The following is a 26,825-nucleotide window of genomic DNA, read 5'->3' as shown; positions in this document are numbered from 1 at the left end:
TCTTTTACAATCATCCCTAAAATGCTCCTCACATTTTGATTGCAGACTTCACCATTGCATCCTTTCAGCTGGAAGTCTCATTCCATCCATTATGTCTGTCAGGCCCCCTGTGCTGAGGCTCTGTTTTGAAACAAGACTTATGACACATACTAAATATTATGTTCAGCTGAGCCATGCAGCAATTTATTTGGGGTCTTTAAAGTCTGATTTTTCAAGAGTCTAAACTGGTGTCAACTCTGAATTGTTTAATACATTCTCCTTTCACCTCTGCCTCCCAAAGGTGGGTGTAAATATAGCCCAAGAGGAGGGGAAAAACCCCTCAAACAGTCAAATGAGTCCTTAATTACATTCACATACTTATTACTGTTCTTTTTTTGATCCTTCTAATGAGTTTTGGAAAAATCTGGCCAGCATGAAGTAAAAAGGGCTGATAAAAAAACCAGCCTGCTGCATCAGTGCTACAAAATCACTGGCCCTCCCACCTGGGCAGGTCAGGAAACAGTAAGTATGCTCCTGACAGAAGTGTTTAAAAAAAAAAAAAATTAAAAAAAATCCTTGTCTTCCTTCTCTTGCTCTCCTCTTTTGTCTTTCTTTCCCCTCCTTTCCTTTAGAGGACCTGTTTGCTTTGCAATTTGCTCTGTATTCACAGTCTTTAAAAAAACACATTTCATTGTCACACCTGTGTGGGTACCATAAACTCCCTCTCATTTTGTATTATATTCCATGCAACATTTCTCTGGTTTGATTATATAAATAGCTTTATAGGTGCATTATTTTTATAGCCCTTCCTAGGCTTGTTTCAGAGCCATAGACCATGTCTCCAGGAAAGACAACTGCCAGAGCGGTTTCCCTTCTTGGTCCTCCCCCAGCATCATCCTGTTCCCATCCCTGGCAGCACTCCAGGGAACGCACCGCCTGTGCTGCAGCTGCAGCCTGCTTTGCCTGTGTGCTAAAAGGGTGCTGGCTGCTGGCCTCCCTGCTGCTCCTGTGGACAGGCATCAGATTTTGGGTTTGTGGGGGTTCTGGTTTGGTTGGAGTTTTGGTTTAGGTTGGGGGGGGTGTTGGTTGGTTATTTTGGCTTTGTTTTGTGTTGTGGGTTGTTTGGGGGTTTTAGGAGGCGGTGGGGGGGGCTTTGTTTTGGGGTTCTTCTTTTCATGACACTTTTAAACTGTGGCTCATCAAGCAAAGCTTGAGAAATACCACCCTAAATGAAAAAAGCAGAAAGACAAAGGTGTACATATGTTTGCTTCCTCTGTGATCTGAGCTAGAACTATGTTTTTCCAAAATGGCAGCTCAGTAATACTAGCTAGCACTGGCTTCCACCTTGGTAGACTCTAAGACTGCAAAATATAACAGAAGGGCCACTGCATGTTCCACCTGCTGTGTGGCTTTTTATCAGGATTTAGGTTTGTTACAATCCTTTATCAGAACTGCAGAGAGTCAGCACTGAACAAGTCTAATGTTCAAGGTCTTCCCATCAGAGTCCTCCAGCCCCATACTTGTTCTCACCATACTCGGACCTTACAACCCCCTGAATCTAGTCTCACAAAGGACACATGGAAATTTAAAGTTAAAATCCTAAACCTCCCCACCCTGAAACACTTTTTAACATTAAGCTTCTTTGCCTAGACTCTCCAGTTCTTGCCCAATCTCACAAGCTGCTATTTTCAGGAAACTAGATTGTCACCAGATGCTCCTCGCTCCAGCTCCTCCTGGTCTAAAAATCTTGCAGGGGCTTATACAACTGCTTCATACTACAGTGATGTCTCCACAACATCTCCCATCTTCTCATAAGTCACTTGTGAGATGACAACACACCATTCAAAGCTATTTAGTTCTTGCCTATGTGGCCCAACATTTGTTATTTATCCTTACCTATTGTCCATTTAGCTTTTAAATAGAGCTGATTGGTGAAAAACAGCTGTGAAAACTCTTCCCAGAAAAAAGCTACTTCTTAAAAAGATCTTGGATTCAACAAGTTTGTTTGTTTGGTTTTTTTTTTTTAAGATGTCACTCTAGTCCTCCTGCTGTGTAGCAAGTGAGGTTGCTGCCTGTTCCATCCTGCTTCATATGAAAAATAGAAAAGATTGAAGTTATTTCTAGAACATTGTAATGGAGATGCTGGGAAAGTGGGCACCAGATCTAGTGTGTAAAATCAAAAATGCAGCATTGTCCCACATATGGGGAGATTTGGGCCATCACAACACCTGCTTTATAGTAAGGATAACTTTTTCCTCTCTGGGGATCCCAACCTCTTTTGGCTTTTCAGTTCTTCTGCAATACAGGCACAAGTGAAAAATAAGCTCAGGTTAAAGCTTACGGAAAATTTAAACCCCCCTTGGATTTTACTCTAAGCAGAAATTGTGTCTTTGTAGCAGAGTAAGCAGGACATCTTTGCAAGGCTAAAGGAATAAGACTCATCCTTTAGCATCTGAGATGATGTATTATGACACATTGATTCAAAGCATCCATAATAAATAGCCTGCTGCACCTAAGAATAGTATTCATAGATCAGTTCTGACAAGTGCAATGCTCTCCTGGTATCTCTGGCTTGGGTGGGATTTGCACTCCAGGTAAGGCAAGTTTTACCTTCTTGACTTTCAAACTGCAATAAATAGCTCATTACTAGCTACATCCACCTCTTTTCTCATCCTGAGGGTTTTTTTTTTTTTTTTGACCATCCCTTGCATTCTTTCTCTAAGGTTTTCTCTTCATGGCCTCCACCAACATTTATGCTCAACCAAAGGCAAACATGAACCATGCATTGCCAGGCTGGTGCCAGTCTCTGTCCAATTCCCCTGTGTGGGTTTTATTCCCCTTTGTCCCTCCATCCTTTCTTTCTGTCCTACCTGCTCATCAGGTCTATGCTACAGGCATGTCTCAAGGAGCATAGATTTGTCCTCTTCCTCCTTTATATTTACATGCCTTAGAGGAGACTTTGGTGGTCCAGGTCAGGTTGGTTTAAACTATCTTTGCTGCACTGACTTGAGAGATGCCAAAATAAAGGCAGGCAGTCTGGTCTCCTGCCTTCCTACCGAGTCTCCATCTGTTCCCAGCTCTCACTAGAGAGTCTTCCCCCCAGCATCACTCTGAAAAAAACCCAGACCCTGTTTTCTGCTCTGATTCACCAGGAACTATATCATGTGGTCCAGCCAGCATTTGGTAAGCAATGTGTTGGGCAGGTCTTGCCCATCACATGCAAAGGTCCTAATCAGTAGACCTTAAACTACCTTACACACCCACCTACAATCCCATCTATGCCAAGGTCAAGCACAAGCACAGCAGCACACACCTCTGTGCACTGCTTGCAAAGGATGCTGTCAGTGCAAAGTTTGCTTTTGCTCCCTCTTTGAATGGGGCAGTTAATACTGATGCTTACAGAGTCTTTTTCTAGCAATATTTATGAATGCCAACCAAATATTCCATGCTAACCTATGAAAACAAGGTGATGTGTAGTGATAGCTCTTGCTCAGCTAGTGCAGCTGAATAATCCAAATCCAGCAAACTGCACAAGGTAAACAGCACAAATCCTGACGGTGAATGTCCTTCATGGCGAAGCAACACTGCTTCAAGGACTGGCTTCAGCAGGGACCCCAAAGTGTCATATTTCCTTCACACATTTTCAGCATTTGTGCTCAGACAGTTCATGTAAGTCACCAAGTCCTCACTCACCCAGCAGAACTCCTCGAGATCAGCCCTGCTGTCTCAAGCTGCGCCAGGGGAGGTTTAGGCTGGAGGTGAGGAGAAAGTTCTTCACAGAGAGAGTGGTTGGCCATTGGAATGTGCTGCCCAGGGAGGTGGTGGAGTCACCATCCCTGGAGGTGTTCAAGAGGGGATTGGACGTGGCACTTGGTACCATGGTTTAGATAGGCATGAGGTGTAGGGTGACAGGTTGGACTCGATGATCCTTGAGGTCTCTTCCAACCTTCTTGATTCTTGATTCTTGCTTTGCTAAGGTAATGATCCTGATAACGCAGTGAACGACACGCCAAGTCAACTTCTCATGTTACCATGCAGTAATTCAAGGCCTTAAAACTTTGCCTCTATAGCCTGCACACACATGAGAGTCACTTGGGATTCAAAACAGGAGTGTACAAAATGCCTTTGAATCGATGGCTTTAAAATTTTAAGTTATTTGTCTCAAGCTGTTATACATAAATTTGAATAACAAAAATGAAAAGAAACTGAAACAATATTTTCACTGAAAGGAGGATTTCAGAAAGTAGCTAATCATATTGCATGCTACAGAAGTTTTCAAACCTTCTTAAATCTATCTGTATACCTCTGAAAAGAAAACATTTCAGCATCAAGAAGCTCTTTGGAATTATTTGAGCTATCCCAGTTATCAGTTTTGGTTTCCTTTCATCAATTGCTAAAAATCAATTTAACATACAACAGGAAGCCTTAATCATATTTACTCTGGCAAAAAGACATTTGCCTGTGACTAAGTTTTTACTGGATAAATTAATTGTAAGATCTGCTCAAAGTAGATCATAATGTTTATTATTTTTTCTACAAGATGCTTTGCAAATGGGGCTAATGTAGTGTTACATAACAACCATCTTCCCTTCTCTGACCATCAGCAAAGATACAATCTTTATACCTAAAAGGATACTGCCTCCACCAGCACAGGCTAAGGAGGCTGCATTAGCAGTAGGCTTTAACCTTTGTAGGGGAAAAAAGAATAGCTGTAGGAAGACGCAAAAGGGAAGTAATCACTGCTGCTGCATTGTTTATCTGGGATATTATGATCAAGCTTATTACCCAACTCAGTGACTCATTTTGCCTTGTCACATAAAGCATGTGCACTCTGGAGATGAGCAGTAGGAATATTGCTTACCTTGCTGAACTGGTGAATAGGCGTTTGTCAGAAAACGGAAGTGCCCTTTATTGTACCAGCAGATCAAGGACATGTTTCCTTTCATTCTTATTCTGTACTGTCCTCTGGACTGGGGAGTTTCAGGGTTGTTCAGCATGGATGGAGGTAGGCCTGTGCAGTCACTCTTCCTGGTGCTCAGCAACCCACAGCAGTAAATCTCTGCATGTGAACAGAAACATTTCCTAAGGCATGCCATTGCATGGATCCAGAAAAGAAGAGCAGTGGAGCAAGTCTGAAGGACTTGACTAGAGAAAGATACTGCTAACATATCTGTTGGACTAGAAAGCTAACTGTAATACCAAAGATTTTTGTCCTACCTGAATGCCTCTGGAAACTAAGACAAGTGCAACAAGCCTTGTCTTCTGACGAAATGTTTTGACACCTCCTGTACTGTCATGATGAAATGAAATAAATTCAAGGTGCCTTCCTGGCTATAATCTGTGTAACAGTCTTCACAACATGTTTAAAACTAGACTGAGAAATACCCCAACAGTGATGTGCATTATGGAACAAATCAGAATTTATGATCCAAGAAAGTCTTTGACATTTAACCAAGAGAATAAACTACAGAGGGAGCAGGGAGGCAGGAAAAGTTGTAGTATCTTGGATGTTAACTGAAATAAATTCACCCACCACTCCCATCATGCTTTTAATCACAACATAAATAACTGAAAAACTCTGGTTGGATCTATTGTTTCACTGTGCTATCCAGTTCTTGATTTTTCATCTCACTGCTCTTTGCACCTGTATACCTGCTTTGTTAATGAACTGCTGCTTAAGAGCTACTGAAATCACTGTTTGATTTTAAGAATACATGTGTCAGAAGCATGGAGAGTATGGGGAAAAAAAAAGTTCAATCCAAACATTTTTTTAGGGAAAGGAGATAAACCAGTGCCCTAGTTGAGTGAGCACTGAACTTGTCCTGCATAGATATCAGAAGCTCCACAGATGACACATTCTGCTGCTCACAGCTTCTCGACCTTTCCAGACGTGAAAGAGGCAATGAATAAAATCTAACCCCACAAATCATGTCTCGTTGCAGTCAGGTGAGGAGAACCAAGATCTGGAAACAATATTATTAACAACAATAATTGAATTTGTCATTAAGCTGTGAAATAATAATGACCTATTTCTGTCAGTCCAAGAGAATACGGTCTTCTTGATCAAGTTAAATGAAATCAAGGAATGCTGGGATGGAAATTTCCTCATTCTCCCTAGGTTTTGTGCTAAATTGTCAGAGGGGAAAAAAAAAATAAGCATGGAAATAGGTGACACCTGTGCACATCCTTCATAAGGCAACAGAGGCTTATGGTATTTTAAAACTCATCTGTCAGCTAAGTTGGCTTGATCAAGTTTTTCATCATGCTGAATTTTCTATGTGGGATAATCAGATATTCTTACAAAGGAAATGCTAAGTCAGACTTAGTTTCTGGCTTCCCCTGAGCATAGTACCTCTGTTCTTCAATTTCCATTTATGTGGTTATTCTGCCTTTGTCTTTTTGGAATGACCTAAGGTCTTGAGTGCAGGTGGAGCTTTTGTTCTTGGTTCTTGTGTGCCTGGCACACAAAGCATCCCCTCAAAAGCCAATAGATGCTACAGGAATACTAATGTAATAATTGCTGATACTAGCTGCTAGGGGTAGGTCTACAAGGAACCAAGGCTCTTTTCCATGAAAAATTGAAGACACTCATGTTAGAAGCAAGTCAACCAACACAGCAATGGGGTACCCTCACTCTGAAGGAGGAAATCTGCATACCATCAGTTATTTCTAACTAATAATCAATCCCTGGATATCCATACACTCCTTCCACAAAAGACAATGAGAAAAGCCTGATGTCAACAGGCTTACAATCAACATAGGAGGGACTACACCTCCAGTGGAAGGATTTAAAACACCCAAATGTTCCTGTCTTGCTGGGCATACACAGTGTAGGCCACGTACCTGTAAACTTCAGCATTAACATAGCAAGCTCTAAGAAAGCTTTCTCCTAGTCAATACTAAGACCCTCCTGCTCTGATAACAACCAAGCCCGAGAAGAATTTCTTTAGCTTCCTAAAGTTTATGAGGCACTGAAGGATGACACTCTCTCCAGGGGACTGCAACAGTATAAAACCAAGCTAATAACTACATTATTGTGCTAGAGCATCCAAAATAGCAACAGCCATCTCTCAGATCCCATAATAATTAATTGTGGCCTTTCCTTTAGCTCAGGCAATAAGACTGCGGAAAGCTTCCAGCAGATGTTTCACTCCTCTTACAGAATAATAGGACTGATTTCCTCTCTTAGGAACACACTCTGCAACCTTCCTGCTACATAGCCTAGAAAAGCACAGCACTTCTGCAGATTTACTAGTGTCTCTCATCATGGATGACACCCTTAATCTGTAGAGTTTCTTAAAGACACACAGATAAAAGCAATAAAAATTATGCCCATCTGGATCAATCAAGTTTTTGTATGCAGTTAAATCAGAATCACAACAGGTATTTGCCATGTCAATAGCAGGAAACAGCAGAAGCAAGCTGTCTTCCTCTGGTCTTCTTAAACTGTAACTGCAGTATAAATGCATACACCTAAGCTATCTTAGCAAGGTTGAGGAAATGTGGCATAGACACCCAAGACACATTTTTCAATAGGATCTCATGACATTTTGTGGTCATATTGATAAAAACCCCAAAACATTAAGGTCATTGCTAAGGGTGACATTAAGAGAGATCTCCCTGCTGAGTGCAGGCTTCTCTGCCTGCCTCTCCTCAGATGTACTGCCAATGCAGTAGGTTCCCAGCTGGTGCTGGCAAAACCTTATCTGCTTTGCGGCAGAGTTAGTAAACATCATCTCCTCCAAGGCTCTTACTAACTTCACCACTGCTTGACATATCTCCAGCATCTCACCTCTCCTAGAATCTCATAGTTCTTCTGCTTGGAAGAGACCTATGGAGATCATCTAGCAACACCCTCTTGCCGGAGTAGGTTCATCTACAGCAAGGTGCACAGGACAGCATCCAGGCAGTCTTTCAATGAGTCCAGAGACAGAGACTCTACCACCTCTGTGGTCAGCCTGTTCCAGCATTCAATGTAAAGAAGTTCCTCCTCATGTTTAGATAGAACTTCCTATGTTCAAGTTTGTGCCCATTACCTCTTGTCCCATCATGGGGCACCACTAAGAAAAGACTGACCCCATCCTCCTGACATCCACACATTAAGCATTTATAAGCATTGATAAGATCCACCCACTAGTCTTCTCTTCTCCACGCTAAAACTCGCCCTCTCAAGCAGCTCCCTGTCCTTTTTGAACTAGGGAGCCCAGAATTAGACGCAATACTCCATGTGAGTGCTCAACAGGGCAGAGTAAAGGGAGAGGATAACCTCCCTCAACCTGCTGGCCACACTCTTGTTGAAGCACCACAGGATGCCATTGACATCCTGACCACAAAAGCACACTGCTGCCTCATGATCATCCTGTTGTCCACCCCACCAGGACTCCCAGCTCCCAGTTTTTTTTTTCCCCATGGAGCTGCTTTCCAGCAAGTTAGCCTCTAACCTGTCCCGATACCTGAGGTTATTCCTCCCCAGGTGCAGTTCCCTACACTTACCATTGCTGACTTTCATAAGGTTACTTTCTGTCCAACTCTCCAGCATGTTCAGACCATGCTGGAAGGCTGTACAACCTCTGGAATGTCAGCCACTCCTCCTAGCTCTCTATCATCAGCAAGACTGGACCCAACACTGACCCCGGGGGATACCACTTTTTTCAGAACTCCAACTAGATCCTCTGCCACTGACCACGACTCTGTGCTCTGTCTTTCAGCCAGTTTTCAATCCACCCCACTGTCCCTTCATCTAACCCACAATTCCTAAGCTTGTCTATGTGGGTGGTGTTGAAAGCCTTGCTGAAGTCAAGGTAGACAACATCCACTGCCCTCCCTCAGCTATCCATCCAGTCATGCCCTCACAGTAGGCTATCAGATTAGTCACATATGACTTCCTTTTGGTGAATCCATGCTGACTACTTCTGATAACCTTCATTTCCTCCCTGTGCTTTGAGATGATGACCAGAATGAGCTGTTCCATCATCTTTCCAGGGATGGAGAGAAGGTTGACTGGCTTGTATTTTCCTGGGTCTTCCTTCTTGACCTTTTTGAAGACTGGAGTGGCAATGGCTTTCTTCCAGCCCTCAGACACCTTTTTTATTCTCCATGATGTCTTGAAGATGATGGAAAGCAGCCCAGCAATGCCTTCTGCCAGCTTCCTCAGCACTTACAGGACCCATGGATTTGTGGATATCCAGTTTAATTAATTTATCTCTAACCTGATCCTCCACAGCTAATGGAAAGCTTTCCCTTCTCCAGGCTTTTTCTGATACCTCCAAAGTCAGGGATTCCTGAGAGCTGATCTGAGCAAAGAAGGTACTCAGTAACTCTGCCTTCTCTGCACCCTCAATCACTTGCCTCATTCAACAGCAGGCCCACATTTTCTCTATTTTCCTGATATATTCGATGAAACCTTTCCTGTTGCTCTCAATGTCCTTAGCCAGGTTTAGTTCCAAGGAGGTCTTGGCTTTCCTCATTTGATTCCTGCACAGTCCGACAGCGTTCTTGTAATCTTCTCAAGCAATCAGTCCCACCTTCCATGTACTGTAAACTTCCTTATTCCACCTGAGCTTTTTCGGAAGCTCCCTGTTGAACCATGCAGGACTCCTGCTTCCCTTGTCTGATTTCTTGCTCTTAGGAATACACTGATCCTGACCTCGGAGGAAGTGGTTCTTGAATATCAACCAACTCTTTTAAGCTCCCCCCATCTTCCAGAGCCCTTACTCATGGGATTTCTCTAAGCAGTTTCTTAAAGAGGACAAAGTTAGTCCTACTTACTGCTTTGTGCCTTATTCACATGATCCTGAACTCTATTTTCTCATGATTACTACTGCCAAGGCTGCCTCCAACCCTAATGTCATCAGCCCTCTCTGTTTGTCAGTACTAGGTCCAGTAATACACCTCTCCTTGTTGGCTTCTCTACCACCTGAGTCAAAATACACTGGAGAAGCCTTCTGGACTGCACATGCCTGGCTGTGTGGCCTTCCCAGCGGGTATCAAGTCCCCCATGAGACCCATGGCCTCTGATTGTGAGACTACTTTCAACTGTCTGTAGAAGGCAGCCTCATCAGCTTCTCCATCCTGATCAGGTGGTCTGTAATAAACACCCACAAGAGTGTCTCATGTATTAGCCTGCCCCTGAATCCTTACCCACAAGCTCTCAACTCACTCTTCATCTGCCTCCAGGGAGACCTTGATACATTCCAGTTGCTCTTTCACATAAAGAGCAACTCTTCCACCTCGCCTGAACAGCCTCTGCTCAGAGGAAAGTCTCCAGTGCACTATAAATACATTTCCCATTTGGCTGTTAGCAGCATTTGGGAAACCATGACTTTTGTGAGAATATGAGAGTACTCCACTGTACTCTGTGAGCTTTCAGCTTACCTACACTAACATAGGAGCTAAATACATCCTGCATACAGCTCAACAGCAACAGCCCTCGGTGCCAGTGCAGTCTGAAGTGCTCAGCTACAGCTCAGCTACAGCACTAGTGCAGCTTATTGGTGTTCTTATTTTAAACGAGAATCAAGATAGTGTCTCAATTCTTAGTATTCCCCACTTGTTTTGGGTCACTTTTCATTACTACCATGTTTTAAGTCAGTTTCATTTTCTGCAATGCCAAAAAACTTTGCTGTAAGCAATGGCTGCCAGTGGTGTGTTGAAAGGGGAAACAGCCCTGTAGTCTACTCCTTCATGATGCACGAGGGCAGCCTCCATTCTTGTCATTCACACTGACACTGAAAGGCCATGCTGACTGATGAAGGAGTCAAGCATTACACTCAGGTGCCTCATGACTGACTGCCAAGGGCACAGGGGCCTGTAATTTAGAAAGAGTCACCAGTCCTCAGCATTTCTGATAGCAAAGTAACACATGACTTTTCCACACTCGAGGTGAGAGGCTATTTGATAGCGTGGATGACCCAGGGTTACTCTCTGCACCAACAGAGCCATATTGTTGGACATTCTGCTAGCTAGAGTGCTTTTGCTAATGCAGAGTACATTATGCTTTCAAAACTAAAAACTGTCTTGCCTAGGCATGTGAATAACAGGAAAAAAAAAAGGCAAACTTTGTTAGGGGTTTTGTAATGGCATAAAACATCATCTAGAGAAGTCACATTTGTCACAGGTATTAAACCAGCAAGGACTCCTAAGGCCCACCTTTAAGGATTCATCTCACCCCTATTCTTTCACAACAGGAACAGAAAAATCATAGGCAGCTAGGAAATGCCTTGAAAAGTTCCCCAGGACATACAGCAGACTTGGCCTCACAGGTCTAATGCAAATTAACAAAAGCAAGGACTTCAAATAACCTTATTTAAAACATGTTTACATCCTCATTTTGAACTCTAAGAAGATGTAAAAGAGCAACTTTAAAAGCTCTCTATATAGAACCTTTTCATGAATGAGAACCTTTCTTAGAGGTGAACAACTTACCTACACATGGAACTGAAATACCAGTGAAGTCTTTTGGGACTTCTTTTGATTTAGTGGCAGGAGGTCCCTACGTCCGTCATCATTAAAACCCAGTGAGTCACCCAATACACACCTTGCTTCTCAAATTCTTCAAAGAGATTCAGGCTGGTAATGCTTGGGCCAGTGAAGATGATGTAGTTCTTCCCAGAGGCATTCTGACAAAGGCTTTTGGCCACCATACTGTGAAGCTGTGGTTTGTTCTTCAAAGCATCCAGCCCATCAGCACCACTCCCTTCTTTGAGATGGACATAAATCTTTAACAAGAAACGGTAAGAAAAATCAGAAGGTTATACGAAATCCAGAGGGAGCAGATGCAATTGCTAACATACCTGCTCAGCTCAACTGGAGACAAGCTGAGAATGAAGGCAGCAGATACTTTTCATACAATGCTAATTAATCTAAAGTCTCTTTAAAGGGGTTGCTGCTTTAAAACCACCTTGGGCTAGCTGGTACAGCTACCGATAAATATAGCATCCTTTGCCTCAGCTTAAAGGCTTCCTGAGGTTCTTGTCACTGTTGTGCAGTTTGAAGATTGTTTGCCTGTCAGGAAAAGACTCCAGTCATAACTGAGATTACATGCTGTACTGAAACTGCACAGGTTTCAATGCTGCCAGCAAAGGGACAGCATGGGAACTTCAGTTTCAAAAAAGGCCCCAACAAGATGACCAGAAGGAAATGGCCCATTAGCTTCACTGCAGTAATGTTCGGATTTATTCTGTTGGCAGCAACCATTAGGCTATGATGAAAGTGGGTTTGCACCCCTATAAATGAGGGAGCCAGCAATACACACACCTGACCAGCCCGAACATCCTCATCGAGTTCTCCAGACACACCACTAATTCTTAGATCCTTTACTTGGATCACAATTCGGAGGCAACCCACCAAAACAGATTGAAGCAGGAAGCAGAGTACAGCACAATGTGCTGCTGTTACTAGGGAAATGTCTGGCTCATTTCTAGCAGGCTGCAACAGCTTTAGCATGTATCCTGCTACAGTGCAGCCCACATTGCTATGCATTTCAGGAAACCTGTCACCAACACCTCTGGGTGGACGTATGTATTTTGTGTTAGGGTGCAGGAACATTAATCTCTTGGTAGTGTGACAATAATTAACCAAACTCAGTCCTACTAACTGGAAGAGCACTGAAACAAAGGTATTACTTTATATCTATAAATGATCCATTTAGAAGTGGAGTCTTCTGCATTGCCATGCAGAGGGAGAAAACACATAAGCCTTCCTTTGTATATAAGCCTTCTATTTGTTTCTCTGACAGTGCTTTACAAACATAACTGTCATCAAAGTTGAACATCCATGAAAACTAGGTATCTGACCATCATGCTCTACAAGTCAGTAGAAATAACTAGCTGGAAAGAGAAATGAGAAGCAGCAGACACTATGCTCTGTCACTCAAACAGTATCGTACATCATGGAACTTGTGACGATTTAAAACCACATACAAACGCATATTTTCTGCAAAATTTGCTGAGGCCTGCCTTTGTGACTTTGACTCTGAAATATCCAAATCTTTTAGGAATTTCAGGAATTTTTACCTGACAGAGAAAAAGCTGAAACTTCCTCAGTCTTTAGGGGGCATGAAAAAAGAATTTTGCCTTGTTTGAGCAATGCACCCACAACGAGCTGCTTTTGTTAAACTTGAGCCCCCAGTTTGCACCATTGCTTCTGTTTCTCTTACCAACACATTCCATCAAAAAGTTCACTACAACACCCAGAGAACAAAAATGTTTGCAGTAGTGCTCCCAGTACTTTGTCTCTCAATGATCTGGCAGAGTAGCAAAATTCAATTAAATACCTTCTCCCTATTTCAGATGGTGTTTTCTGTCAGTATTCTAGATATATTGAATCTAATATTCCCCAGCAATTCATGCATCATGGAACAGATCCCAGAGGACTGTGTTATATATGAAATCTCTGAGAAATGAGACATAATTGCATTTTGAAGTAATCAGTGATAAAGAATAAAGTTGGTGCAAGGATGAACACACACTAATTCCAAAAAGAAGTAGAGCATATATTAGAAGGAAGTCTAAAACGCGTATTATTTATCTTTAAATTTAAATAAATAAAATAATTTTAAAAGCCAAACTTCTTTTGATAGAAACACTTTACAGATGAGGACAAAGGCAGTAATGTTTGCAGATTCCCTGATAATGCTCCATTCACTTTTGAAAGCTGTCAAATTTGTGCTTTCCCCAATGCTAAGGCCGAGTGCTAGCTAATTACAGTAAGTCGTTTAGATTTTTAATCAGGGATCCAGAGAGCACCTTAACAGTGGAATCCATACAAAGAACTGATTGTTCCAAGTTTACAGCAAAGGTATTTCATGATTATTGGCATAAAAATTAAGATTAGGTTACTGCTATGTTGGCACAGACACCACACATCAAGCCCTTAAAGTCTACAGACAAGGCAGTGAAGACAACAGATGCAGACAGATTAGTTTTCATCTTGGATTAGCAGTGAACCTCCAAGTCTAGGAAGGTGTCCTACATCTTACCTCCCCTGCTACAGTAGGTCTCAGCCATCCAAGAGTGTCTTCTGCTCCATGCTCACTTTGCATTCACCATAGATTGTCCTCCAAGGGATGAGACAACCTACTGCTGAGCCAAACGGTCTCTCACCATGGGCTGGTGTGGGTGTACAAGCACATGCCCAGCACACAACTGTCTACTGAGATATCACTGTTTGCCTCCTAAGATGCTGCATACTCCAGAGGTTTTGTTAGCAGAGTTCTCTGTGCTTCCCTCTATCCCTGTAATAGGCACCTTGTGATTCTCATCCTCCCTTTCTCTGCCCACCTCCTCAGTGCCCTTTACCAAAACATCCCTACTACTGAACCTTCCCTCCTCTTCCAGTGTTTCTCCTTGGACATTTTTCCTGCCTATCCAAGCATAGCCTTTGTTCCTGGCATGACTTTTCTTGTTCTGGAGAAGCATCATTCAAAGTTTCATCACATTCAGCTCTATGGGGAAGATGTGTGATGGCAGCACAATACTGGAAAGCATTAAGGCTGCTGTGAAACAGCAGCTAGGTACAGACAACTGACAAAGGTATAGTTTCAAATACCCTTGCAAATGCCTACAATTGGATATGGCCTTTATTTTCCCTCTCCCTATCCTCTCATCTAGCTTATTCCATTCTACCTCAAATCATTAAGATCCTGCCTACTGAAGCCCACAGAATTCCCTCTTCTTGTTCTGTAACGCATTAGAAGTGGTATTTAACAGAGTCGCCAGAAGTGGTATTTAGCAGCGTTGCCAGAAACTGGCTGCAAGACCTTCACAGGCACAGTTAGAAGCTGCTCCCCAAAAACATTTGTAAAACCATTCACCAGAGCTTCTGATTTGCTTTGCCACAGCATCACAGCTTTGTGCCCTGTCCAAGTGCTCCAACAGCAAACTGTTGTCAGAAGTACAAGCTCAACAACCACTGCTGGACAACAGAAGGAGATGTTGGCAGCAACATCCTCTGCTTCTGGGGATGACAGTCACAGCAATGCTTCTCAAACACCTGCAGAAATTGCTTTTACTGTGTATCTTTTTCTAGTGCTTAATGACCCATTTGATCCATAGCACCAAATAAGAGAACCTCTATAGATGTAACATTATGTGACTTAGGAGACAACTACAGGCTGGAGGTGTTTATTCTGCAATGCTGAAACAAAGAGGGAGCCTCCTCTAGTCATCTCACGATTATTCTTTTCTTACAAGAACAGCTACATGTTTGATTCCACCATCTTTCTATCTAATGCAGCCCTACTGTACCAGATACCTTTAATCCAACATGTTTTAATCCTGTGTGCGCAATACCAGCTCTCCCTTCCCACAGTGTTTAACTCCTCCCCCAAACGCTCCTCTCTTCTGCCTTCAGTTTCCATGCAGCACTCTTAACAGTCTCTTCCTCTTAAAAGCCTGACAGTAAGAAAAAGACTTTTACAGTCTCTGGATCATCTTTCCTTCCACCTACAACTGCCTCTGCCTCCTTCCATCACAAATGCAATGTAGGTGTTTGTTGATGTACCTGAATGCTAGAGCAAGAAGGTATGGGTGAAGATTGGGTTGAGGTCTTCCAAATCAAGAAAAACTGTTCTGGAAAGACCATTTGCAGAGGCAATCAGAAAAGATATCACTTTCCTGAGCTGGAGACTTCACATGTTGACAGATGAGAGACAAGTCATTCAGAAACTCAAACCAAGTATATTTTGGCTACGGAATTCTGCAGACTGATAGAGACATTGCTACCAGAGGAAGGAAGGTTTCAGACTAGACATCTGTGCTACAGACCAACAGGAATTTCCTTGCTCTGTGCTAGACACAGGGTAAAAAAAAAAAAAAAAATCCAAGCACTTAAGAACAAAAGCTGCACCTTGACTGCCCATTTAAGAGTACTCTAGCAACTAAAACATTGGTGATTATGCTCATATTCAAAGCATGGATGGCAAATTGAAAGCTCTTGTGAATAGCTCATCCCGAATACTCCACATTCATACATAATTTAAACACTCCAGGGTACAATTCTCAAACAAAACAGATGACATTTCGAAAGAAAAAAAAGGATGAGGCTAATAGTAAACAGGAGGAAGATTTTGAAGGGTACATTGTGCAAAATACCTTACAAAGGGCAAATCCTAAACAACCACAATACAGAAGCCAACTTTTTACATTACACAGTTATAAAAGCAAGAGAACAAAGAGTGGTACTGTCATACTTTTTTGGATCTTGAATAGCTGTTGAAAAAAAAAAAAACAACAACAAACCCACTTAATTTTTCTATAGACTTTACGGACAAATACTAACTGCTCATTTCTAGCACCACTCTCGATTCTGCCTTAATCTGTCTTCCTCTTCCATCCTAAACTCCACCTCTAACTATTGCTGTTACCATTGCTATAGCAGTGTGTTGGTCCCAGCTCTCTGCTGTACAAATTAGCCAGTAAACACTGCTGTACAGATCCTACTTACAGAGCCCCTGGGCAGATGAAAGGTGCTGGAATTAAAGTGACTCTCTGTGGGAGGCTTATACCCCCATCTTGCATTTAGATGCTGAAGTTGCTAGGACAGTGATTGCCTTTTTGTCCTGCCTACAACATCCAGCACGTAGCATCTGTGAGTAGCATTCCAATGGCAAGACTATTAAGGGAGGAAGAAAAGAGACTTTGGTGCTTTTAGCCTCCTTCCCCAGGCAGTGGCACAAAATGAGAACAGCTGCTGAAAGGAGACAACTACTCAGGTAGTTTTATCATCAAAAACTCCACACATCTCAGCCAGGCATTAAAAAATAACATCGATTCAGATTTGAAAACAGACACTAGTGCTGTATGTAAACTCTGTGAGAGACTTTGCACTAGGTGACACTTAGATGTTTAGTTTTCCCATTCATCTAGAAACATGGTAAGGTTGTAAACTCCACAGAAATGAATGCAGCTGGCCCATCACATATCTGCAAAATTACCTTCCCACTTAATACCTGTGAGCAAGAGGATAATTGGCTTTTAATTGAGATCTGAAAGTCTCAGATGCTGACAGTACAGATCTGCATGCATTTAAAAAGCCAGAGCCTGGCTGAACTCAGAGGAAGAAAGCAGACAGGATTTTCCAGCCACTAGTGACAGACAAATGAATGCGATCAGAATTCCTGGGATCCTCTCCCAGACAAAGCCTGACCTTGAGAACCTCCTTAAGCAGCTGCTACAGCTGTGCGTTTGAGAGGCAATTGTTCCAGTAACAGAGAAATTCTCAGGGCACTGTTTAAAGAAACCCAAGGGCTCAGGCTAATTTCTAAGCAGAACTTAAACAGGCTGAAACACCAACATTTCTGAGCAGCTATTCAACAAATGCACAGATGGTTAACTCTCTGCAACTCTGACCTTGAAAACAAAATTCACTCCAGGATTATCTACCCCTCCTTTTCCCAATGTCTGAATGCACTTACCTGGGGTGTTGTGAAATTATAAATTCTTTGAGGCACCACCTGAGTCTCCCTAAATTCTGGAAGTAAGCTCTTGTTCTGTAAAATCCACAGGGTTATGAAGTACTAGAGCTGACTGTACTTAACCCTGTTTGAAATCAAGAATGAACTACAGCATTTACCAGAAAAGCGTGATGTTTATGTTGTTTGGGCTTTTTTGCTGTCCTCTGCTGCTGATGTGTGAAGTAACCTCAGACATCTCCCTTGGCAGACTGCTGCTCTTCAGGGAGAAAGCCATTTCTTACCCTCTTATGCAGCAGCCACTCTGATCCCTACTGCACTCTTTAAACACTGCTATAGTGCAAGTTGCTGACTGTTTGGTAATGAGGGAAGGCTCAAGCTGCAGAGTCACGGAGTTTTTCCTTGCCTTGAAGAAGTGATGAGTCAGAACAGATTAAGCAGTGGAAGGTGGAAATTCAAATTCAGTCCCAGCACAGGGATCTAAAGGACTTCGTATATCTGAGTGACACATTTTACAGGGATATTAGAGAAAATGAAACGCATTATTGCAAGAACTTTCTGCCAGTAAATAAAAGCAAGTGCAGAGCTCATATAGCTGGGGGCAGAGGGAGTGTGGGAAGGAAAGAGTGTCTAGAATAGCCTCACAGAACAAATTTCATCTCAAGGAACGGAAAATGATACACACATCCATAAAACCATCTCTTCTTCACCATGATATCACAGGTTTTTAAAGTGAATAGTTAGATTGATGAGCTAATTCCATTACCTCCTATTATAGTGATTAATATTGCTTGACTGTCCTTTTGCAGTGTTACCACCTTCGTACTGCCTTCCATTTTGTTGATTAATGGTTTTTTTAGGTCAGGGATTATCCTTAGGGTTATATTTATACTATTGGCTTGTAGTTAAGGAAGAAGCACTATTGGAATAGCTCATCCTTCCTGACTCTCCATGGGGTTCAGTGCATGGCACCAGCTTCCTGTGCTTCCCTGTCCTGCAAAATGACCTCCTGGTGCAGGAAGAGCCATGCAAGGATGAGGCATCGCTTACTAACAGTTACTGATGACCACATTCATTCCTTACCAGCCACAAGAGAAAAAGGAATAGCATGGTGTGACCTACTAGGACAAAATAACTAGCTCTCATCAGATATTTGGGAACTCTCAGAAGTTTTTTATAAGCTCTATTGCTATAACTGAAATGAGAAAGAATCCTACCAATCACATTTGTGAATATCCCTTACAAGCAAGTATTCCAGACTTTTTGAGAGAAAAGGGGAGAAAAAAACTGATACAACTGGAGTTTTGACTTAAATAGGATGACTTACTCAGCAAATACTCCAAGAAAGAAACACTTCTAAGCTACTGTGATTATTTAAACTGCAATCAAGACACTTGAAAAGTTTTTTAGTGGTTTCGTGTATGTAGGAAAATACATTGGAAGGAAATGAGGAAAGCAAAGAAAAGATGGAGCAGAGAGGGACACTTGAGGTCCTGGAAGCTTAGTTTGCTGTTCTCCTTAAATTAGAAAGAAAGAGACAAGAAGGCTTAAACCTTCTTCTGCAGCAGCAGCTGCTGCCACCTTGACGACCAGCATCAAGGATGGGTGAAAAAGGCAATCCTGCCAGCTACTTGCCAAAGTCAGCTCTCCTGGGGTTGTTAAAGCCCTTTGAAAGGTTTTATTCATGTTCCCAGCTGCTGTAGATGTATATTTATTTTGTTTGAATGATGATGTGTACCAAAGCAACAAAGATATTTGCTGTAATGAGATACTTTTCTTGAAAGAAAAGAAGCAGAGATATCTGAAACTATGTATCCAGCTCAAAATTGAGACTTAACTGTAAGGGTGGAGTCAGGTTGTCTGTATTACAGAAGACAGAAAAGTAGTTTAACATATATATACATTATTTATATTATGCATATGTAAGACTAAGCACCTTCTTACATCCACAAAAAATATTTGGGGTTTATGCCACTTCTGTTCCTGGAATGGCTTATTGGGCTGGGTTTTTAACCAAACACTATTTGATGAAGAAAGCAAATGATGAGCCATCAAACAGAAGTATTTACTCACTCCCCAAAAAGGGATTCAGATTCACAAGAACAAGCAGACCAAGGAATTTTGAAAGTCAAGCAGCTAAACCTCCTAACACAAACAACTGCTCTGTAAGCTGACAATCAGGAGCTCAATTCAGAGAGTAGCTCAGCATGTGGCTTCAAACACTAGTATCATTTTTACATTAGGAAAACAAACCAGCCAAACCTTTCCATCACAGAAAAAGCAGATCACTGGGAAAACTGGGATGTCCTCAAATGGAGATTTTTTTTTTTAACATCAGACTCATCATTCAGGTTTAGAGGACCTTGTTTTTGGCCAGAAGCACCACAGACCTCTTGAGATTCCTTCCATTCTTGAGACCCAGTCACAAGTAGCTCACTTCCACCTGGGCTGCCTCACCTTTTCACAGATAAATATTATTCAGACTTTTGAAACAGAATTATTCTGAAGTGGTTATAGTCATATTTTATCCTGAATAAAACTACCTTTATGTCATCATGTGGAAAAAACGAGGGAGAGAATTTAGCCAGACAGCATTACAGAATTTCTACGTATTTCCAAGTAAGTGCTGTAAGGTTTTTCTGACAGCTGATAGGCGATAGACCAACTACCAGGCAACAAGCCCTTCATTCATGATGGCAGTTTCCTAAGAGACAGAGGGGAAGGTGTGCACATGAGGTGAGAAAGCACTGGATTTTCTTCTAGTTTAGATCAATTCTCTTTATACATTAAATATAGGATTTTTTTTCTAATAAAATAAATCAACCAATCAAACACCAAATAAGTGCCTTGGATTCTACCAGATCCTTCCTAAGTGTGACACACAACTGAACATAATAGTTCAGGTATACTATAGTTGAAGATCCACATCTTCCCCAGACTAAGTTTTTCCATGTTAGCACAAAAATTCACATTCCTGCATATTTTTTTCACCCTTCCTTAAGGTCCCTCTTACCTAATCATTTTAGCATGATAATCACAGCCAACTGATGGAATGAAAATAGAAGGCAGCTGGTAAGATGATCCTGGACGTCATCCGGATGCAAGGGAAGCACGAGTATCTAATTCATTAAGGGAGCAGGAGAATTAGGGTGGTGCTCAGCATCTATTCTGTTTAATTTGACATTCCATTAATTTACTCCCTCAGTGGGCAGAACGGGAGGTACAACGTAATTATAGCTCAGAATCTGAAACCTCTGGCACGTCTGAAGAATTATTAGTTTGGTGGCAGTTGGCTGAGGGGAGCATGGCAAGAGAGATGAGCAAACTTTGTGCTCAGTGTACCTGTTATATTTCAGTGATAAGCTACATGCTAGACTGGTGGAGTTCACCTTGGAGATTAAGCACATTGCCTCTGTCTAGCAAATGACTTTCCAAAAGCCTTGAGAGCAGAAAATTCCAGGAATGTTTCACAAGGTGAATCTAGCTTCTATTGGACAAAACAACTGCTTTAAAACCTGCATGGAAGATGCATGACCATAATTTTCTTCAGAAAGAGCAAACCTCTGTTGCCAGCAAGTCTCTTTTCTTACACAGATACTCAAACAGTTGTAGTGGATCAAATCTTACTGTGAACAAAGGTTTCCAGCGCAGTAAATCCATGGGCCTTGCAGATTTGCCATGAATTTGGCCTGAGCAGGCAGTGTGAACATCCTACCTGCACTTCTGAAGTACTGCTCTGGAGCATTCAGAACACCAGGTTTTCACAGAAGCTTTTGAAAGAAAGAAGAAGTACCAGAAAATATCTGCCCACTCACCTCTAGGCACCAAAATAAACAGCCAGAATTTTTTGAGAGCTCTCAAAATACATCAGCAGTTGGACAATCTGAGAACTTGAAAAGTTGTCCCCAATGCTTTACAACATTGAACACAAATTCTGTAACACGTCTCTCACTGAAGCTCATACCTCACCTTGAAGTCACAGTCTCACAGTATATCAGAGGTTGGAAGGGACCTCCAGAGATCATCAGGTCCACCCGCCCTGCCAAAGCGGGATCACCTAGGATAGTCTGCACAGGAACACATCCAGGTGGGTTTTGAAAGTCTCTAGAGAAGGAGACTCCACAACCCCCCTGGGGAGGGGGTTTTTGATTTTATTTCTTTGATAGATAAGTTGAGGTGTGAAGAGATGTAACAGGAAACTTTGCTAATATATTTCTCACAGAAAAAATGAACATCTTGATACCATATTTACTTCAGCTACTGCACACCTGCTGGCTATCACAGATGCAGTGTTACACTTGACAGAGAAGCTGACTCATTAAAAAAAATGGCAGAAGGCACAGTACCTAGATGTTTAAGTAAGATGTACAAACACACAGACCTTTTAACTCGATTTCAATTGAATTAGCTTAGGGCTGGCGGCCAGATGGACAACATTAGAGAAAGACACCCTCAGTTAAATCACACAGAAAACTGAACATTAGGAACTTGTCATCATCATCCATCACATCTAGTATCTACAGGAGTCAGAAGCCTGCTGAATTCAGACTGTAACCCCCCAGCAAGGCAATTAAAAGAAGTGACTTTTACTTTTGGCCCTCACAAGATATTTGAAGAGGTAAAACCCACCTGGCAGATGAAACCAGTGGATGAGCATTGCCGAACCCAGAGACTGAATTTCCTCTTTTTCCTCTTGCGCAGCTCCCTCTCTGTGCATGTGGCAATGAAAACAGGATCCTCATCAATCAGGGGCTCATGTAGTACCTGCAGTTGGCAGGAAAATGGAGGGTGGGGGAGAAACAGAAGAATAAGTAATTACTGACAAAATTCTTCCAAGGAAATGCAATCCTTGCAGCATGCTTGTAAAGGAGAAAACTCACTTTTATTCAGTGTTAGCATCCGATAAACACCAATGCCTGGCGATTGCAGAAGGCTGCTCTCTTGCAAAGACTGCAAAGCATGGCTCTCACTTCTCACTATCAGCTACAGTTTAACATCCCCCCAAATGTGGCTTCTACCTCTCAATATCCCTCCAAAATGAAATGAGGAATAGGGGTGGAGGGGATAGTTAGCAGCATCCTTCTCTTAAGTTTTATCATCACCTTCATTTTGCTTGGCAGAACGTCACCCCCTGCAGCATGCTGTAAGGTACACTCATTGGTTACAGAAAACACACAGCAAAAATAGAAAAGTTAAAGGAGAAAGAGATATTTTCTGCTGCCACTTAAGGAGGTGGTGAAGAGATAGAGAACATTTTCCTCATTGCAGCAGCATCAGGGAAGCCTCTCTTGCCTCAGGAGATGAAAAATTTAATAAAAGGTGACAGAAAGATAAAAAAAAAAACAGAGGCAGGATTAGAAAAAGACATGGCAAACTGGAGCAAGTAATGAAAACATGTAAAGGGGAAGCAATTTCTGCATTCAGCATTCAGATGACAAATGGTTCTCTGTTTATTACAACTGTTTTGTTACACTTCTCTCCATTAATTCTGTAGCAAATTAATCAGAGTCTACACTACAGAACCTATCTAAAGAACAGCACTACTACCTCCTTGCAGCTCACAGGCAGCTGTGCGTAACATACAGATCCCTGCCTGCACAGCATGCGAGTTGTCTAGCAAGTCATTTGTGAGAGTACAAATGCTTGGAAACTGTTTTAAGATCTCAGCTGATGAATGCTCACCAAATTGAGACATCTACAATTAAACCAAAGCAAGTCACTGCAGGCTCCCCTCCTAATGCATGAAGGGAAGGCAATTCCAGCATGCCATAATTCATATCCTTTAAAGACATGCAGAGTAAGTCAGATGGGTTATGATCTGAATGAGTCTGCCCTTTTCCAGTGACCATCACCCCAGCACAGCCTATTTCATAGATACAGGTATCCACAATGCAGAAGCTATAACCCTCAGACCAAGCCTTTCCATGTTTGCATGTGTGCTACTTTGGTGCACAGATGCACGCAGCCAGTGGCTGAAACAAGAACAAAGCTGCACTCAACCTGGGAGTGATGCTCATAGGAGAGATGTGGTAGGTAAGCAGTTAAGCACCAGAGATGAGCAGCTGCTGGTCTGAATACAAGATGTTTGTTGAACATCACTCTAACAGCCCAGAATAGGCACCCCTGCCTTCCCCACAAAGCGGCGGCTGCACAATGTCATTTATACACACTCCACTTCGTCATGGCTCATAAAACATTCATAAGAGCATCTGAAAGCACTCTTGTGAAATGTTCAAATTATAACCCAAAATGCAGATACAAGCACACAAAGCTATTTGTTCTTAAAGCCGAAGCTGTACCGTTTTCCCACTGGAGCCAAATTCTCTTCCTTTCCCAAGGTCCACACAAAACACTGCTCTTTCTTTAGAAGGCCACCTCAGGCATTTCACTGTGCCACCTCAGGGCACTCTGACAGCATTTTGTAAGTATTAAACATGCCCTCATTTTCTTTTGCCTTTCTGCCTCTTCCATGCAGAGGGGAGGACCACACCCCTTGGCATGAAGTTCAATACATCATTAAGAATTCCCAAGCTTCTGGAAAGGTCCTTCTACTGGTCAGAGCCCAGAGTGGTGCGGTTCAACTGTTATAATCTCTCCCACTGTGGGATGAAGACCAGCAAAAAGAAAAGGTGACATACACACCACTTGAAGATATTTTTTTTACCCTCTGTCATCAGCTCAGCTCCCTCTTCTGCACCACATCATTAGCTCTCCTCACTACTGCATCCAGCTTACCCTTCACACTCTGACTTCTAAGACAGGAGTAAAGCTTGTTAGGCTTAAATTTAGAAAATAAATATGAATTTAAAAATCTCTCCCCAGCTTCCTCTTCTCATTTGTTCACACTCAGCCCTGCCTTCCTTTAGGGCCCAGAGCTCCCCCTCCTTTCCCCTGTCCCAAATGTTCAAGTAATTTCTATTTCTCCATAAGATGACTAAGTCTCCAGTGTCCCTACTGAACTGCTGGGAAGGGGTAAATGAAAATGGAAACAGAGTAGGGCAATTCTCTCTTTGATGCTGCTGCTAGGAGAGAATGTGGACAGGCAGGAAAACTGACATGAAAACTCTGGAGCTTGATCTTCTTGCTTCGTCCAGAGAAGATGGGTAGACTAGTGTTGTCATCCCTCCACAGGCAGCCACTGTAAAGGTGGCTACAGCCACTTCAACAACTGTAAAGGTCTCTGCAAGCAAAGCAATGTATGGGCTGTTCCAGCTGCTGGAGCAGCTGATCCCTATCTCATTTTCAAAGGAGGTAATTTGTTGTTTCTGGCGCTGACATTGTTTTCTTATCACAAAATATAGTCCTGTTGCACTGGACAGCCCTGTTAGTTTGTTCACTCTCCATTCTGTCTTTCCACTCCTCCTACCATCTCAAATCCATTTCTTTGCCAAATCCCCAAGCAAAATGGTATTTGTTCCTTACCCATTCCCCATTCTTTTAATGCTGCTACGATACTCACTTTTCCAGGAGATGCTTCTCATCCAGCTGCTTCACTTCCCCCCAACTACCCCACTGATTTGTTTTTTTTCCCCCTCTTTGTTATAGCCATACTCATCCCTGCTAGACCTTCTTGCCAAGCTTTCAACTCCTTGTTTTCCCTTCTTTATGTACATGCACTCCAAGTGTTGGAGTCCCACCTTGGAGTCTTGCCTTTTCAACAATTGCTCCATCTCACAACATCCTTCATTTGCTGAACAGAACCGCTAGCTCATTTCTTCTGACATCCCCTTTCTTCTCATCTCAGATCACCTCCACAGTTCTATCTGTCCTGCTCCCACCACAGCCCAAATAGCCATGCAGCCAAGACTCTGAGCCACTATGTCTTTTGTATTTGGATTTTCTGGATTCCACTGCCTTAGATAAAGAAACAACATGCCTCATCTTCTCTTAGCTCCACAGCCATCCCCCAAAAAAGCTGTCTCTTCAGCCTGTCTCCTCGAGAAACTGCCTTAGCTTGCCTTCTCTCTGGCTTTTGGAAGGTACCATCCAGTTGCACAGGCATGCACATTCAGCCACTGCTTCTGCAGAAGTAGTTTGTGGTTCTCTTTCTTTGCTAGAAAGCTCCTCCTGTCTAACCTAAATTCTCTGCTAGTATCTGACATCTCTGCTCGCGTATCTGTCAGTTCTGATTTTATATGCTGCATTTGACAGCATCTTCCTCCCCTTAAGATAACCCCTTAGGATCTCTTTTTTTGGTCATTGCAGAAATCCCTCTCCTCCTGCTGCAGATCTCACTGGCCAGTAAAACTGATGCCTTTACTTCCAGCTCCTTGCAAGGTTTTCTGAGCCAGGCAATGCCTGCATTTTCCATGGTTTCTGCGTAACAGCACTAAAATGTTACTCATTTTACAGTAACAACTCACCCACCCAGTCATGGTTTTTGTCCAAGCCCACAGCGGTCCTGCAACAGTTTTCCTTTTGGCTTCACTCAAGGTATTCCTGCCCCACAGCCTGCTGCTGCAAAGATCTTCTCCTAGTTCATCATGCTGGCCACATAACTTTATTTATCTCTCTGATGGACTCAATCAGATATATTGGAGAAGAGCTTTCTCTTCACTTTCAAAGTCTTATTTGGCCAATCCACATTATACCAATCCTCTTCACTATCATTCAAAGGTTACCTCCCACCTCTGACGGAATGATGATTTCAGGCTCCTCTGTCCATTTCTTCAGTTTTCAATGGACTCCTTTAAAAACCTAAAATTAAAATCAGTTCCTACAGCACTCTATTATTATGAAGTAATTTAAACATAGTCAAAAAGGTTCAGCATTTTCTGCTATCAAACTCTCTTTAAAATTTGCCTTCACCAGAGGATCAACTGGCTAAGAGCTACAGGACGTCAAATATTTACCTTACTATTCAATACTTTCATTGCTCCTCTCTCTGACTTTCTCTTTTCCCATGTCTTATTCTTGGCCAATGTCCTCTGAATACTTACATTCCTGATTCAAAACCAGCACCCTTACTCACAGAGAAACATTCTGAAAATAGGAAAACTGAAATATGGAGGTGTGACTTGAGCAAGACCTTGCAATTCAGAAGTGCCCAACACCAAATCAACATTTATCATGAGGACATGAGTTGATCAGCCTGGTTTTGCCCCTCTACGTTTTCAAAGAAGCTGTCATTTAATGCTGTGAACTAGTTTGGAAGAACTATGGTAAAATTGCTTAGCTGTAACAAATTATACCACCAAGAGCAAAACACAAATGAGCCCCCTAGTAATGAGCCAAACTTTAGCACCTTGCCCTTGGAGCATGAGAGTGGAGTTATCTCTGTTTTTGCCAGGCTGTTCACTTCTGCCAACTTAAGCCAATTGTTCCCAGGTGACATTTCACTGGGAAGATGCAGAACTGTTTAGTTCCAAGATGCCAAAGAGAAGGTCCTTCGTAGGGAGAAGGAAGAGGAGTGGTGCTCCTGGCCTCTCTGACCCCA

At 42.4% G+C, this 26,825-nt stretch overlaps 1 protein-coding gene across 1 annotated transcript in view; it reads right to left on the bottom strand.

Annotated features, from left to right (window-relative positions):
* The window catches only part of PGBD5 (piggyBac transposable element derived 5), a 70,124-nt gene that overhangs the window by 3,576 nt on the left and 39,723 nt on the right, over positions 1 to 26,825 (bottom strand). The window contains exons 4-6 of the mRNA XM_054399206.1: positions 22,019 to 22,153; positions 11,514 to 11,696; positions 4,841 to 5,036 (exon numbers count right to left, since the gene is read on the bottom strand). Coding sequence (XP_054255181.1) covers positions 4,841 to 5,036; positions 11,514 to 11,696; positions 22,019 to 22,153 — 514 coding nt within the window. The remainder of the gene's footprint in view (positions 1 to 4,840; positions 5,037 to 11,513; positions 11,697 to 22,018; positions 22,154 to 26,825) is intronic.

The sequence above is a fragment of the Indicator indicator genome, chromosome 2, assembly GCF_027791375.1.
Source record: "Indicator indicator isolate 239-I01 chromosome 2, UM_Iind_1.1, whole genome shotgun sequence".
In the NCBI taxonomy this organism is placed as follows: Eukaryota; Metazoa; Chordata; class Aves; order Piciformes; family Indicatoridae; genus Indicator; species Indicator indicator.
Note: the sequence above shows the minus strand (reverse complement) of the source record. Positions and strands in the feature narration are given on the sequence as shown.